General features: G+C 32.1%; 2 protein-coding genes across 4 annotated transcripts in view; one reads left to right on the top strand and one right to left on the bottom strand.

Moving 5' to 3' along the window:
- The window catches only part of RpL4 (ribosomal protein L4), a 234087-nt gene that overhangs the window by 106352 nt on the left and 110284 nt on the right, over nt 1-17451 (bottom strand). The window contains exons 2-17 of one of the 3 annotated variants that reach the window (XM_080174323.1): nt 9766-9858; nt 9610-9625; nt 8257-8335; nt 7076-7120; nt 5603-5701; nt 4879-4997; nt 4580-4637; nt 4437-4501; nt 4101-4208; nt 3470-3563; nt 2778-2866; nt 2195-2302; nt 1814-1906; nt 1190-1282; nt 474-569; nt 68-161 (exon numbers count right to left, since the gene is read on the bottom strand). The exons of 1 other annotated variant lie outside the window; for it this stretch is intronic. In XM_080174323.1, coding sequence (XP_080030449.1) covers nt 68-161; nt 474-569; nt 1190-1282; nt 1814-1906; nt 2195-2302; nt 2778-2866; nt 3470-3563; nt 4101-4208; nt 4437-4501; nt 4580-4637; nt 4879-4997; nt 5603-5701; nt 7076-7120; nt 8257-8335; nt 9610-9625; nt 9766-9850 — 1341 coding nt within the window. In that variant the 5' untranslated portion in view covers nt 9851-9858. Of the gene's footprint in view, nt 1-67; nt 162-473; nt 570-1189; nt 1286-1813; nt 1907-2194; nt 2303-2777; nt 2867-3469; nt 3564-4100; nt 4209-4436; nt 4502-4579; nt 4638-4878; nt 4998-5602; nt 5702-7075; nt 7121-8256; nt 8336-9609; nt 9626-9765; nt 9859-17451 lie in introns of all 3 variants that reach the window. One more of the 3 variants, XM_080174324.1, reaches the window with a different exon arrangement.
- The window catches only part of LOC145329878 (uncharacterized), a 28903-nt gene continuing 27170 nt past the window's right edge, over nt 15719-17451 (top strand). The window contains exons 1-3 of the mRNA XM_080174326.1: nt 15719-15738; nt 16141-16242; nt 17296-17308. Of these exons, the coding sequence (XP_080030452.1) occupies nt 16149-16242; nt 17296-17308 (107 nt within the window). The 5' untranslated portion in view covers nt 15719-15738; nt 16141-16148. The remainder of the gene's footprint in view (nt 15739-16140; nt 16243-17295; nt 17309-17451) is intronic.

Below are 17451 nucleotides of genomic sequence, written 5' to 3'. Positions count from 1 at the left end.
GTTTATCAAGAAAGGTTTTTCTAAAAAACAAAATGTAAGAATAAATAATCTTAAAAGCAATAATGACCTTAAATTCAGGTAGATAAGCTCTGACTTGGGAGACCCGGATTTCTCCTGTTCTATAATACAAATCATAGCAATGAGCTGCACTCAACATCCATCTAAAAATGAATTATATTAGAATATCAGATTAAGCAATTATTATAAATAAGCAATGAAAGAATAAACATACTTGCAATTGTTTAATATCTAAGGGCTCTTTATCCGAAGGTATATATATTATGTAAGTCAGAAAAATAGCCTAAAAACTATATTAAGTCTTTAAAAAAAAAATAATATAGCGTAAAACCATCCCGGGACCTATAAGAAGCTTCACTGTAAAGGAGAACCAAATTAGTTTAGCGGTTAGCGAGGTACTTCGCTACAGACATAAAAAGCTTATTACATTATAGAATAGGATTAATATATGGCACCTATCAGAGATAATTATAAGACCACAAGTAATCAAAGCATCACTAGCAGTATTTCCCAAGGAAGTATCTTCAAGATCATCATCATTTTCATCATCACTAAATAATTTTATAACACAAGTTATTAAATACAAGTTAGGGTCGGTCCGTCCGTCCGTCCATACGTCTGTAACGGATAGCTTTTTTCGTTAATTTAGGCATGTTAGAATTGTCCAATCGATTCCAAATTTTGCATGATGATTCCTGTAGTAGTTAGGTACAATTTAAAAAGCGTAGCAACTTTATAATCGTTACCAGAACGCCGTATGTCCATTTTAAACATGTTGATTTTTAACTTTTTTAACAACAAATTTTTATACGATAAAATTATCTGATTGATTTGATTTTTGGAATACTGATTCCTAGGACAACAAAGTACAATGTTATAAACGAAGAATCTCTATGATCAAGTCCTAAAAAATGTAAGTAGGTCATTAAACATCCTGTATTTAAGCAGTTTTCACCAAATTTACCTACAATTTTGTTTCGATTTTTATACAATATTGTGATAATTCAAATCTGACACTCTACAAGTGTTAATGTTCGTTTGACCTACCTTTTCAGAGCTTCACTTTTATGGATGTTGTCATCCTTGTTTTATTTCAATTTATGCAACTTTTATTATGTTAAGCACACTGTTAAAAAATGCACTATTATAATATTTGAAATTGTATACTTACTAAATGTCTCTAAGTCCAAAATTATCTGCTGTTGCTGAATTGTCAACTTTAAGTTCTGCTGGAACATTATCACCCGTTGAATAATCTTCTGAACTACTGAAAACATAATTATTGAATAAGAATAATTATTTATCATATTTTTGTAAAATTGATTTCTTGCTGATATGAATATTTCAAATATTCTGGCAATGCGTGATCACATGGCATAACTTGATATTTCTCTCTCCCCTTTGTATATGCCTAAATTGCAAAACTTAACATTTTCGTATTTTATACGAAAATGTTTGAACTGACGACAGTGTAAAAATAAGCATACTGAAATACAAACATATTCGTTTTAAATGATAAAATTAAATGTAAATAACTTTAAAAGAGACTTTTTTATTGCAAGAATTTCATCAAATCCAGCTTTACTTAATCAGAATAATAACTCATTACCATGCACAGTTAGGACTTCAAAAGATTGATTGTCTATAGGGCGGATAGACACTTTGCACACACAATTTAAGACGCAGATAGGTTTTCAAGATGCATGGAGAGGTCTAGAACCCGAAGCGACACCAAGCCCCCCAAGAGGTCCTATAGTTGTAACAACTAACAGAAGAAAAAAAAGATTTATCATACCACTCTCCAACATCATTTAATTCAGTTTTGTTGGGAAACTGATCCTGTTGAATTTGTATTCCAGCATTTTTAAGGTCTTCCAGAGATTTGTACCTGAATTTAATACATATTGTTTAGGCTACAAATCTTTAATTTTGATATATACATATTTGCCCTTAAAATAAGTTTAAATAAAAACCAGATCATCTGTAGTACAAAGTAGAACGATGTCTGTCTGTATGATTCTGAAGAACTCAGTCCTGTGATGGATTTAAGCTATTTTTTTTGAGGTGGAACACCCCCACCCACCTAATTTTGTTTTTTTTTTTAAACTAAAACAAATAAGCAAAGTGGGGAAACCCCAACCGCACCGTTGGGTGAAAAAAATAACAAAAGTATCACCTGCCACAATCAAATGAAGAATCCTCAATGTTAGAGTAAGAATTTGTTCCCATTGTCTGTTCCTCAGTATTCTCAGGACTTAAAAATCCACAGACACCACAACTCTCCCTATTTAAAATAACATATTTTATTACGTCACACAAGAAACTTTCAAGTGCTTATCAATGTATTTTTATGTCATATAGCCTTACCTAGAAGCAGCTTATAGTGCCTATTAAAAAATGACGTCATTCATACTGGCCTATCATTGGTCATTTGTATTGTATGACGTCATTTTTTATTAGAAACTATAAGCTACTTCTAGGTAAGGCTATATTACATGGAAAAGTTTTAATAGTCTAAAAATGCATTTAGATGCGCCGGAAAGTGTCATGTGTGACGTCATAAAAATATCTCTTTAATTTATCTCTTTTTGTGGGTTACTTTCCAACTTCTCCTCTCATCCCTCCTTTTTAGACGTATTTTATGACGTCACACAAGACACTTTCCATCGCTTTTACATTCACACAAATCATTTAAAACTAGGAATAGATTCTTTATACTTCTTAAGAATCCTAAGAATATCATTTTCAAAATGACTAACCTACAGGTTTGACCCATGAACAAGTGATCTTTATCACAATAACTGTCACGTGCAAATGCTTCACATTCACTAAGTTCATCCACACATCCCTAAAAGTTTTTCTTTAAATTAGGTATATGAAAGAAATTAATTCACAATTGGTATTTTGCATTATGTACAAATAAAATTGTTTGGAGCAAATTTTTATAAAGATTATAAGAATTATTGTTTTGCTTTGCAACTATATCGTTCTTGTTATTTTACTATGTTGTATAAATTATGAAATTGATTATGTTAATATAGGATTTCTTGCTCAAATAAAAGAATCCGAATGTGTCCACTGGACTCATTGCAAGCCGTCACTACAATATTACGATTCAATAACTTGAACAGTTTTACAAGCAACTAATACTTTATTTGCCAAAACTTTATACACTGGAGGCCTCTAGGGGAACTTTAAGTGGGTAGGAGAATCGAACCCCACTTTCAATTTTAGGTTTTAAAAGTAAAAGTAATAAAATCTTTTTTTTGGGAGGGGGGGGGGGGGGTTGGTTGGTTGGATGGGGGCATACTTCTCACAAATAGTTAACAACGTTCCAAGGATTAAAGAGAAGCTAAAGTGTAAAGAAGAACCACATCGTTTGAGCGGTTAGCAAGATCCTTAGGAACACACAGACAGACACAGATACTTTTATGTAAGGATTAAATATTACCTTAGCTCCACACCATCCACAGGACTCCTGGCAGGCTAGGTTCATAAAGCTAAACATGTTCAGGCTCGAGATTTTTTCGTCTTTACTCAACTCTCTAAAAGAAAAGATATCAGGGATGTAATGGGATAAGACAATGGCTGATAAATTTATATACATCACTAAAAACGATACACAAAATTATGTAAGTATGTTCCTAAACAGTAAGAATTTTGTCATCCTTATCATTCGATTTACTAGCTAGTAGTAGCTTTTGATAGGACAATGGCCGATAAATGTATATACATCACTAAAACGATACACAAAAGTAAGTATGTCCCTCCTCCCGCAGGGGCTAAATATAGGAGAAAAGCTACTATGAAAATACGACGAAGCCCGCTACTTCGTTTTCTTTCCATGAGCCATCTTTAACATAAAAAAAACTCTGGAGTGATCACCGTCAAATAAATCTAAAAATATCAAAAGTTTTTGATATAACAGGATAGAGGAAAGTGTCATGTTTGACGTCATAAAATACGTCTATTATGCAATTTTTTAGGTATTTACTTTCCCACTTCTCCTCCCATCCTTCCTTTTTATACATATTTTTATGACGTCACACATGATACTTTCCGCTGTCCCTAATAAAACTGACCCAGTTGGAAACTCGAGTCTCTCCAGATCGCATGCTCCATTTGCAGCCCATTTCTTGCAGTGTGGAGACTTGTCCTGACAGGGGTAGGGCTTTCCAGAATTTAAGAACCTTACCATTAGATAAATAACAGTTAAATGTTTTGGGTTTATTGTTTAAAACAAAACAAATAATAGTTAGATTCTCATTTTCAAATCTTTTTATTTATTCATTCAAAATGCTTCAGAACCGTAAATGTCTTTTAGTAGGGGAAAAAAAGTTAATAATAATTATTTTAGGGTTTTGTTACTAACAATTTTACACATTATAAATTTTTCATCTCCACGAAGATATTTTTACCTTGGTTTACGAAGTTTTGGTGGAGGATTTTCAAGAATCTGATCTGTTTGACAGCAAACTTTAATCTAAACATAGATTTTGAAGTAAAAATGTTAAATTGTTGATAATGTGAAACTGAAATTTTTTTAATTTCCTTTAAAAACCTGATCAGTCTCAAATCCACAGAATAGATTAACTTCAGGTCCAGTAACATTTCCACAACTACAATAGTTATTTAAGCTTAGCTTTAAGTTAGCTTTCGGCGGATTTTAAATTGAACAATTATAAGAATAAAACTAATTTTGATTGGCCAAGGTTAACATAACTTTTCATTTTTTTATTCGTGAAAAGTTATCTCTAATACGATGCTATACATGGTTTTATAATATGGCTGAGAACCGGTTGTAATCCAGCGGATATTAATCGCATTTTGAAGCCATACTGGAAATATAAAAATGGATACCTGTCCAGTGGCACACATTCACTATTTGGATTACTAGCACAGACAAAGCTAACATTAGACACAGTAAAACTTTGTTCACCGTCATAATTATAATCATCATAATCTTCATACGAAAATTCCTAAAAGTAATTTTATGGATCATGGAAAGATAATGAAGTAGCAAGTTTATTCGTATTTTCACAGTAGCTTAAGAAATTGGCCCCCAAATTGGCCGGCAGTCGCGCGTTAGCCGCGTGTAAGCCTAAGTAAAATCGTTAAATTGCAAGTTTGATATTCAAGTGGATGTCTAAACCTGTTCCTAAACAGAAATCCATCTTTTTAGAATTCTTTTTTTGTTGCAAACAAACGGATTTAAATTTGAGGCTTATGCGCGGCTGCCGAACCCTTAAAAAAATCAAAACGAAGAACCCTGAAATACTTAAAATAAGTAAAGGTTATAATAGTTATAATCGCATCGTATTATAAACAGCTTTCCACGGATATAAAAATGTAAAATTATTAGATTAAAACCAGTTTTTTTAGCCCCGAGATGTCGAAGGCACGGGCTTAAAAAAACTGTTTTTAATCTTATGATTGTACACTTTCATATTTTTCGAAAACTAGACACAATACGATGCTGTGCATGCTTTTTCAGTATGGCTCTAATCCAGCGGATATTAATCGGTTCGGAAGCGATACTGTAAAAAAAACATTGCTGTTAGCAGCAGGTGCTGATGATGCTTACCTCATATTCATAAGTAGGACACCAGGGATCACTTGGAAAGCAAATTGGGTTGGGTCCCAACTCTTTAGGACAGCATACACGAGGGACATTCCCATAGGGCTAGAATTAATGAGAAAACAAGGATGAAAACATCCATAAAAGGAAGCACTGAAACGGTAGGACAAACGGACATTAACACATGTATAGTGTCTGAACTGAATAATCAGAATATAAAAGTATAAGAGTCAAAGCAAAATTGTAAGTAAATTTGTTGAAAAACTGCTTGATACAGGATAATGTTTATGGACATACTTACATTTTTAGGACTTGATTATAGAGTTGCTTTGCTTATAATATTGTTCTTTATTGTCCCAGGAATCAATATACCAAAAATCAGATCAAACGGATAATTAGATCACATAAAAATTTGTTGTTAAAAAAGTAGAAAAATCAATATGTTTAAAATGGACGTAAGGACATTCTGGTAATGATTATAGAGTTGCTACGCTTTTTAAATCGTACCTTACTACTACAGGAATCATCATGCAAAGTTTGATATCGATAGGACAATTTTAACATGCCTGAATTAACGAATAAAAGCTATCTAATGGACCGACCCTAATTATAGAAAAGCTTCGCTTTTAAAAATTTACAATAAGAACAAGTCTAATTTTGTAATTGCATAATGAAAAAGAAAGGTATTAATATATAAAGAAAATAAAGAAGGCAATAAAATTAAGAAATTAATCTAAATTTAAAATTACCTATCTATAATACAAAGTAGAACGATGTCTGTCTGTCCGTCTGTCCGTGTGTCCGTCTGTCTGTCTGTCCCTTAAGATCTCGGTAACCACTGAACCGATCGGATTCTACTCTTCAGGGTATCTACCTATTGGTCCTGTGGTGGTTTTAACTTTTTAAGCTATTTTCTTGGGGGGTGGGACACCCCCAACCCCCCCAAAAACCAAAAAATCCCCCCCAACTTTTTTTTTTTTTTTTTTTTTGCTGAAGATTTCCTTTGTCCGTTATTTTTTTTGTAGAAGATTTTCTTGGTCCTTTTTTTTTGAAGGAGATTTCCATGGTCCTTTACGATTTTTGCCTTAATTTTTTTTATCACCTCTTGGGGCAAAGCCCCTAGAGGCTAGGGGCGAAGCCGCTAGTTCTTAATAAATAAGGACAAAAGTATTTTTTTTGTATTTTTGACAAATTAGATAAAATTTGCTTAAGCTGCAGTTGCTAGTCTAATTTTTGAACAGACTGCAGCCGCTTATGTAATAATTGAATAATAGAGTATTATTTTAATTATTAAAGTATAATAATAGTTACTTATCGCATCGTATTATAGACATGCAGCCTGTAGCCTGTAACTGGTATTAATTCTATTTTTATTTTATCATTTGTGGCAAATTGTTTATAATACGTTAAGATAAGATTTTTATTATTCTAAAAACCTATTCTATTCCAGCGGTTATTAATAGGTTTCAAAGATCTTACCACAATAGGAATTGGAATATGGAATCTGTCAAGAGAAGGACAGTCCTGAAAAAGAAAAAGATATTTAAATTCTCATTTGTTTAGATAGTTTAGATAATTTCTAAAGTAGATATCTTTTTTTATATTAAGATATCTTTATTTTAATTTAAGCGTACAAGATATATAAACATAAAGATAGACATCCTATCGCTTTTATGCTAGGAATATATCAGGAATAAGGTATAACCAACAAGCGAAATAAATATAATTAATATTTGGACAAACCCCAATCTGTCCTACTTTGAGAAAGACGATTCCAGTGACGTCATATACGGGAAAGAAAAAGGGAAGGGGGGAAGAAAATCTCTTCAAAAGAGAAAAGGGAAGAGATTTTCTTCCCCCCTTCACTAAACGTATATGACGTCACTGGAATCGTCTTTCTCAATCGAAGGTGCTTTGACTTTTGTGTCAGAACCTAAATTGGGACATAGTGCATTTCATTACCCTAGGTTAGGTAACTTCATTTCACTTTTCAATAAAATCTAAAATGCAGCGGTTTTTGAGAAAATTAGATTTGAAAATTTCAAGTTAAATTTTCATCCCCTAGAAGTTATCGCATAATCATGACAAGAAAAGCAAAGATTTTTTATTTGAAATTTTAAACAACTTTGCTTTCATAAAGTCTTTCATAAAACCTCTCTATATATGATTTATTTAAGGCTGAATTTCCGTGACCTTAGCAAAGCAACTGATAAAAATGGCGATTAATTAACTCCCTTCAGGAGTGTATTTATGAAGAACTTTATAAAAGCAAAGTTGTTCAAAATTTTAAATGAATAATCTTTGCTTTTCTTGTCATGATTATGAGATAACTCCTAGGGGATAAAAAATTAAACTTGAAATTTTCAAATCTAATTTTCTCAAAAATCGCTGCATTTTAGATTTTATTGAAAAGTGAAATGAAGTTACCTACCCTAGGGTAATGAAATGCACTATGTCCCAATTTAGGTTCTGACACAAAAGTCAAGGCACCTTTGAAATCATTGTGTGGGGTTCGTCAATATTTGGGGGGCAGATATAAAGGTAGTCAATTTTATTTTGTATAAGCCCCAATGACAGCTGAAAATTACTTATATAAGTTTCATGATTTTTTTCTCTCGAATTAATTTCGTTGTTGGTATAAGCTTGGAATATATATTTACCTCAATGTGGCTAATTCTGCCGGAAAAGTCTAAAGCTCCAGGTAGAACACACTCATCTGACTTCGCTTCCAAGTTCGCTCTTTTAACAAATTAGGTATTCACAGGAAGCGCTGGAAAGTGTCATGTGTGACGTCATATTGATTCGTCTATTATCCATCTCTTTCCTTTCCCAAATCTCCTCTAATCCCTTCTTTTTATACGTATTTTTAGGACGTCACACCTGGCACTTTCTAGCGCTTCACTCACTCTATCTATTATGCAAGATAGATGAGTATCTGTCTGACTGTTCGTTTGTCAGTACCTTAAGATTTAGCTAAATATTGGATCCTTATTTTATTGCTTTTCTAAAATATATCTGCTTGTCCTGTGATGGTTTTTTAGCAAAGTCTTGGAGGATAAGACACCACCTTTCCAAGAAATTTTCTTTCACCTCTCAAAAATTTGTTTCACTTCTTCATATGTATACAAACAAACCATGTTTTTAATATAATTACATTGTACACAGGGATCTAAAGACAACAGTCGACTAATTAATGTACAACACTCAATTTAATAAAACAACCCATGAACATTTATTAAAAGTCCCCAAAGTTGTTAAGCCAACGAATAAGAAAACGTCATTTAACTTTTTAAACTTTTGAGACTTGTGTAAGAAACAGCCAATTGTCCCCTCTCTCTGCATTGTATTATAGTATAAGTAGCCAGGTAGGAATTGAGGGGACAATGGATCGAATATTCAATATTTTAGGGTGTCAAACCTTGGGTACCAGCTTAAAGTGTTCGTGAAGTATTTAGACTGAATTTGGGGACTTTGGGTACATTTTGGCTGGTTCTTACAAACAATTTTTTCAAGAAAAAGTCATTCATGCCTAGAAACTTTATTGTGATATTTGTGTAACAAACAATCTAAGAACCCTTTGTGTTTGTTGAATTTTGGTGTAAGTTAATGATATGGGAGAAGGAATGAAGAAGATCTAAAGAGCAATTTTTCTAGTGATTAATTACAGAATGTTTACTCCATTAGGATATACTGCTAACCTAATGTATAAGTGGATGTTTTTTTTTCTTAGAACTCTTTCTCATTTTTAATTTTCTAATTTATATAACCCTATACACTTTACAATTTTCTTAAAATTTTCTTGATAAATCTGGTTTTCTTGGCCTTGCAGTGAAAACTCTTAATTTTAATTTATTGCCCATTGTCCCCTCCCTTCCTCCCTGATAAGTAGCATATCTTTCAAACAATCATCCCCTATCCGCACGGCCTTTGTCTTAAAGGCTTATATTAAAACCAGTACAAAACCTCCCCATTTTATAACTAATTCTTTTTACAAATAAACCAAAAATACTTACATATAATCTGCGGTTTCTAAAAAAAAAGATGATATTCATTTATTACATACAGGTAAAGTATTTTAGAAATGTATATTCAGTGTTAACAACATAAAAATTGTAAAAAAAATAAAATTGCAGGAGAAAAATGGTATTTTTAAGTGAACAAATACTTACTGATTGGAACCTGATTTGTTTCATGTATGAAGGTTGCTAAAGCCAAGACGACCAGTGGCCATAGTGTCGGCCGTAACAACAACATTTTAATCTAAAATGAATTTTGATAATTTTTTATAATAGCAAAGGGGGAAGGATTTGCAATCAAATTTTGAAAACTGTGTTAGTTATGGTTGGCCGAACACCAAACTTATGTTGGTGGATAAGACAATGGACGGTAAATTTTTGTACCCCCCAGAGCCCCTCCAATTATGATGCACAATGTTACCCTTATGCAAAACCAATTTATTTGTCACTATTAGTTAGTACAAAGTAAAAATTAATTGATAAAACCCCAAATATTCTGAAGTTCTTGCATATCACAATCAATTTATAAACTTTAGATTAGTATAAATTACATGCAAGTGTACCCCCCCCCCTCCCCTTCGTGAGGAGAGATGGCCTAGGGGATTTCAAAATGTACAAAGAATACAAAGAATTATACAATATTTTGCTGATTCCCGTCTTATACCGATTGCAATTTAGCTCTTAAAAAATCTTGTGTAAATTTTAGTTTTAAAGTTTAAACCTTAAACTAAAATATTTTAATAGTTATTTCACGCATCGTATTATAAACAGCTTTCCGCGGATATCCACCGGATTCGAATGAATACGAGAAAACTTAATTATGAACTATCTTTTAAATTATTTTTGTAATTCACCTATACAAAATTAAAATAAACATAAATTATTGCCAGACTGTAACTAACTAAACCAAAATATTAAATAAGTAAAAAGAGCCATGGAGTATTCATGCAATTCAGCTGTTAGCAATTTTAGAAAAAATTAAGGCTTGTAAAAACCTATGTTTTAAATTTGTATTTTTATGTATAAATCATATTTCAATCTGTGGGATAAAATATTTATACTCCATTGAACAACAAAGAAAAACTTGTTATTTTGTAAGACAACTTGACTGGTTTCTAAAATGCCTGAAGGCATTGGTCTAGCTTTTCTAACAAGAAACAAGAATGATTATATCCAAGAAAACTTTATTATTTGTAGAAAAATGTTTGTAATACATTTGTTGTAGAAATAGCACATTATTTTTCAGTACCGGTTCTAATCCAGTGGATAATAATCGATTGCGAAGTTATACTGGAAAGGGGGTTATTTAAATTTGAAATCAAATTAGATATAATGAAAAGTTATATAAACAACTTTTGAAAGCAATGATTCACCAAAAAATAAAACATATATTCATATATATGTTTATGTAAGATATAATTCTAAAGTGCAATCATTTTCGCACAGTTGAAAGTAGGAAAAATGTACATTATCAAAAACATCAGTTCAACATGAATTTTTTTTTATGCTAGTAGTTACTCCCTAGTAGGGGATTTCAACTTAATTTTTAGCTTGAAAAAAAGGCGATTTCTTTCGGGAGGGCGAGGATAACTGCTCCCAAAATTTACAAAACAACCTTAAATTTTTTATGTTTATTATTGAGAATGAACATATTTTTGTCAGTCTGATAATGGACATTACAGTTATCTTTAGGGATGAGACAATCCTTATAATAAAGTAACAGGATGTTTGTGTGTTTGTATGTTTGTACCGAAGGATCTCGCTAACCGCTGAACCGATCGGGTTCTCCTTAACAGGGTAGATTCTCATATGTCCCGGGAAGGTTTATAACTATTTTGGGGGAGGGTACCACCATCCTACCTAGAGAAATATTTTTTTTTTTAATTTCTCGATTTTAGAAAGAGAGTTCAACGAAAAATAAACGTCAAACGCAAAATAGCCATATTTTAAATTTATAAAAAAAAACATTTAAAGTGCCACTAAAAGCCTCTAGGGGCGTACCCGCTAGTTGACGATAAATTGATACACATTCATTTTTAATGATACCTATAAAAAACTCTCTTCTATATATTAAAATTATTGGTTTAAAAGTTTGGACACTAAACCAACCAATTAATTAAAATCCATAAAAGTACCCAAAGTTTTTAAGCCAACGAATATGCAAATACGCTTTGTTCATACACAGAGTTTATCTGCGGCTAAAATCGGACACCTACATAGATATCTATCAATCTTTACAATATGGCTTCGAAACCGATAAATATTTACTGGATTTGAACCGGTTCTCAGACATATGGAACAATCATGCTTAGCATCGAATTACAAATATTTTCTCCAAATATTTAAATGAAAAAAAATAAAACCATAACCAGTCTTTTATTAGCCTCGTGGGTCTACCAAAACTGGTTTTAATCTTATAATCATTCATTTTAAAAACCGCGGAACGCTGTCTATAATACAATGTGATAGATGACTAATACCGTGCAAAATTCTACAGGAAACCAACCATTTATTTTTTTTTTTGCAGATTTTATTTTATGTAGCACAGCTACTCTATAATGAGGTTCTACCCATAAACCCATTTGTCCGTATGACCGCCAGTCTGGACGTCACTGTTTCCATTTGGTTCTAATTTCTTAAGCAAGCTTAGCCTAAATAAAAGAATACGTTGACAGAATACTAATTATGAGTAGCGGCTGCGCCTCTAGTATATGGGGGTCTGTATTCAAAGTAGTAAATAGGGGACAGAAAATGGCCTAAAACCATCCTAAGATTTAATTTACATTTAGAAGGGCCTGAAAACATCCCAAGATCTATGTAAAAAAATATTTGATAATAGAAAGCGAGTTATTTATTTGGGGGTAAGGAGAATAAAGAAGGAGCCTTGTAAAATCTCTTTTAACCTAGTAGTGCAAAAATACCACCACCCCCTTTTCATCAACTAAACCATTGTTTTCATAGCTATATCAGAGTCATCAAAAAGTGATGCTTTTTAAAGTAGGATCAGCATATCTTCAGTCATCCGTAGGGTTAGGATGCCATTGAGCCAAGAGGTGTTTAATTCTTTTTCAAAATTGGCAAAATTCGAGAGAAAGACAAAGAGAGAGAGAGAGAGAGAGAGAGAGATAGAGAAAGAACGCGCGCGAGACATATATATCTTAAAACAAGGATGACAACATCCATAAGTAGCGAAGCTCAGAAATGACCCCCCCCCCTATAATCATTAACTATACCCCTGTTTTTATAGCTATATCAGATTTATTGAAAATTGATGCTTTTTAAAGTTGGATTAGCATATCTTCAGTCACCCGTAGAGTTAAGATGCCATTGAGCCCAAGAGGTGATTAATTTTCTTTCAAAAGTGGCAAAATTCGGGATTTAAGAGATAGAAAAGACAGAGAGAGGGAGAGAGAGAGAGAGGACGCGCGCGAGAAAGAAGAAGCTTAGAAATGTAGGGTTAGGATGCCTAAGAGGTGTTTTATTTTTATTCAAAAGTGGCAGAATTCGGGAGAGAGAGAAAGAGAGTGGACGGGCACGAGAAATAAATATCTATAAAACAAGGATGACAACATCCATCAGTTGCGAAGCTCAGAAATGATGGATGGACATCCGGAAAAAAATAACTATAAGCAGTGTCGTAAAAAAAACATTAAAATCTAGAAACCTTTTAAAATTTTTAACTTGATAATCTAGGAATCGATCTAGCACCCTAAACAATAGGAAAATCTCAATGAAACTTGATAGAAGTATGCAAAATTTGAACTTATTAAATGCCTGAAAATTTCAGCTGTCTGTCTTGAATAAAAATCAAGAAAATCATGAAAACTTAAAAAATGTAGGAATCGATCTAGCATCCCAATTAATTGACGAATCTTAATGAAGATTGGTGAAAAATGAAGAATGTTTACTTACTTAATCCCTGAAAATTTTAAAATCGTCTATCTTGAAAATGAACCGAGAATTTTTTGTTTCCAACAAAACGTTTTAGACGGACGGACATTTCAAATTATAGGGTAGCTACGCTACTAGACAAAAAGAAAGATAAAGAGAGATGGAGTGAAAGCTTGTTATGATAAAAGGTTGAGCGTAAATTACAAGACTGGTTTTATTTGAAAGGCTGCTTTCTAAATTGCCATCAAGAAAGATTTCTTTACGCATTTCAACGCAATATATTAAAGAACCGAGAATAGTAATATAAATACTACATTCTGACCAAGTAACAGGACGCCTCTCTGTCTTTATGCATGTCCACTATGATCTTGTAAACGGCTGAAAGTGATTCCGGGTTTCGACTAAAAAACGAGGGAGGGTAGCGACCTTTGAATCAAGAAAACTTAAAAATCATAATGAAACTTAATGGAAATATGTAGAATAAAAGGATATTCAATCCCTGATAAATTCAGCCATCAATCCTGAATAGGAATAGAGAAAATCACGAAAACCTAAAAATCTAGGAATCGATCTAGCACCCAATTAATAAACAAATCTTTTAAACTTAGTGAAAATATTTTTAATGTAAAATAAATTCACCTCTGAAAGTTTCAGCCTTCCATCTTGAATAGGAATTGAGAAAATCACAAAAAACCTAAAAATCTAGAAATCGATCTAGCACCCCAAGTAACAGACAGACGGACAAAACAATGTATAGATTAGATGGGCATATGTCAAAGGAATCTTCACTAAAAATTTCAGCTGTCTATCTTGAATAAGAGCCGAGTAAATCACGTTTCCCCAAAAACTGTTGCTCCGGGTTTTAGACCTCTCAATCAGCGCACCTTGAAACATACTCTGCGTTCTTTAATTGCGGTGTAAAGCGTCCATTTGCCCTATAGACGACCAACCATTTGATTGCACGACCTTTGTCTAAGAATTCCTAACTTTGCATGGTAATTAGTTGCGCCTGTTTAGTGGCAAGGCACTCCCCCTACTTGAAATATTCATGTCGCGCACCTGACATGAAGCAGCTTATAGTGCCTATAAAAATTGACATCATAAAATACAAATGACCAATGATATGCCAGTATATATTTTACTTGACCAATGCAATGGTAAAATATACTGGCCTATCAATTTACATTAATTGAATACATCAATTTATTGGCCATTGGCTTATCCTTGTGATGCGCTACATGTTGAGCCACGGTCGCTGGTAGAAAAAATCTTAGATAGATATCCAATATAAAAAGGGATATTTTTTTTGGTTTTTATAGTCTTTCCTTTTTTCCTCTCCCCCCATTTTAGCCTGTTTATGGAGTTTTATTTAAAAGCGTAGCTACAATCTATAATACAAAGTAGCTTGATGTCTGTCCGTCTATCCGTCCGTCTGTCCGTCCGTCCGTCTAAAGCTTAAGATCTGGGTAACCACTGAGCCGGTCGGATTCTACTCTTCAGGGAATATACCTACTGGTCCTGTGGTGGTTTTAGGCTATTTTCTTGGGGGGTGGGACACCCCAAACCCCCCCAAAAACAACCCCCAACATTTTTTTTTTAAAGATTTCCTTGGTCCTTTTTTTTGCTGAAGATTTCCTTGGTCCTTTGACAAATTTCGCCTTAATTTTTTTTTGATCACCTTTTGGGGAAAAAGCCCCTAGAGGCTAGGGGCGAAGCTGCTTGTATAAGATAAGGCAACCAAAATTGTCTCATCTTGTCGTTATTCATTTTAAATATGTCATCAAAACTAAGGAAATAGAACAGGAGAACAAAAACTTAAATAAAAAAAAACTTATGTTAAGTTTTAAAAAAGCCTATTTATATATATATGCAAAGACAAAAAAAGGAAGGAATAAAATAGCTTAAAATCATCCTATAGACTGAAATATGAAAATAAAATTAAACAATCACATGGCCTATGTAGTGTTGCCAAAAATAGAGAACTCAATCGGTTCAGTAGTAATTGAATCTTAAGCAACAAACAAAGTAAACCTTTACATAATAGGATTATGCAAGCTATAATTTATTTCTGATTGAAAAAAATATCAATCTAAAATCTATGGTTGTTTTTCTTCTTGTTTGATTTTTTCTTAGTTTTCTTTTTCTTGATTCTTAATCCAGTCTACCCAACCTGCTTAGTTATACCAATCATTAAATTCTATCTTTGCTCTTTGTATGTATTTACAGTCTTAATTGGTAAGATTCAGTTTCTTTTCTTATTTTGAATTATAAACTATTTCAAAATGATTTGTTGGATTTTAAAACTTTGAATTAAATGAACTTTTTACACGCTAGTGCATGTTTTTTTTGTTTTAAACTATAATAAAGCGTAAACAGAAGTATATTTTTTTACAGACAAATCTAGAAGAAAGTAAATACTTGTTTTTTTTTAGAGATTGTTCAGTTGGTAACAGAAATAATATGTGTTAAGACCAAGCAATTTTTTCAGAATAAATAAAAAAGATCCATTCAATCATGATTTTTAGAATGAAACATAATTTTTAAAAACAAAATAACAGTGTGTTTTAAATGTTAAATAATACATATATTTAAAATCAAACTTTTAGTTTTTCTAACAAATATATTTCTCATTTTCAGATATAGCAATGATACTGATGAAGTGTAATATTTGGTCTTTTAATGTCATGCTTGTACTTTTTTTGATACAAGATACACATCAAGTTCCAATTACAATTCCAGGTAATAATTGTTTTAAGCGCATCCGATTGTCGTTGGGGAGGTGTTGAGTTCGAATCTCGGATCAACACCTTGAAAAGTAATTTAAGAAATCGCATTTCCAGTATCGCTTCGATATTTTATTCTGTTTGTAAAAATCATACAGTGTTTTTTATGAGAACTTTTTTGAAAACAATTTAGCCCCACTAATAGTTATCAGAATTTAATAATTAATGGCTTATTTTCTTCATTTTTAAGGCAATTAATAAAAAAAAGTACAGTAAAATCTAAAATTAAAAACTTAGGTGTCAACATCAAAAATGGTTTTAGCGCAATTTCAGTAGTCGACTTTGAGGGGCTAGTACTCCCCCTCCCTGGTTGTATATGGCCTTCAAACTTTGATATGTTCTAGTACATGTCCCTAATAGTATCTGTTTACATTTTTATTTCAACTTTGAAGCATTTTGCAGCTATTCTTGCAAAAGGTAGAAGATTTGAGCATAAGAAAAATTCGCTAAAACCATTTTTAGATGTTGACACCTAAGTTTTAATTTTAGATTTTACTGTACTTTTTCAATAAAAACTGAAATATTTTTTTGTTGTTTTATTAATTGCCTTAAAAAACGAAGAAAATAAGCCATTAATCATTAAATTCTAATAACTATTAGTGGGGCAAAATTGCTTTTAAAAAGTTCTCATAAAAAAAACACACTGAAAAGTTCAATTACATGAAAAATTGATACAGGGTTAAAAAAAAGCAAAATCAAAATTACATTTGTGTGCAGAATGGAAACAGCGTATACATAGTTTTCAATAAAAATGATGCCATACAATACAAATGACCAATAATAGGCCAGTAAACAATTTACCATTGGTCAATTACAATGTATACTGGCCTATAATTGAACATTTGTATAGTATGACGTCATTTTTTATTAGGCACTTTACTCTGTTTCTACAGTGTGTTATTTCATCTTTGAAATTTTAGTTATAATTACAAAAATTTAATTCTCAAGAAACTCTTTTTTCTAGCATAATATTCTTGAAAAATAATAATCTAATTATGTTTTATTTTAGGAGGAAATATTCCGTAAGTACTGCATAAATTTTATCATTTTAACTTTGCAATTGAAATTAAATTCATACAAATATAAGGTCTCTCAATTTATAACACATCACAAGTTTTTTTTTATCATTATATACAAGTAACAGGGTATCTGTCTGTGTGTACCC

This window comes from Acartia tonsa, chromosome 10 (assembly GCF_053477335.1).
Source record: "Acartia tonsa isolate MP-2025a chromosome 10, ASM5347733v1, whole genome shotgun sequence".
In the NCBI taxonomy this organism is placed as follows: Eukaryota; Metazoa; Arthropoda; class Copepoda; order Calanoida; family Acartiidae; genus Acartia; species Acartia tonsa.
This window is presented reverse-complemented; position numbering and strand designations above follow the sequence as displayed.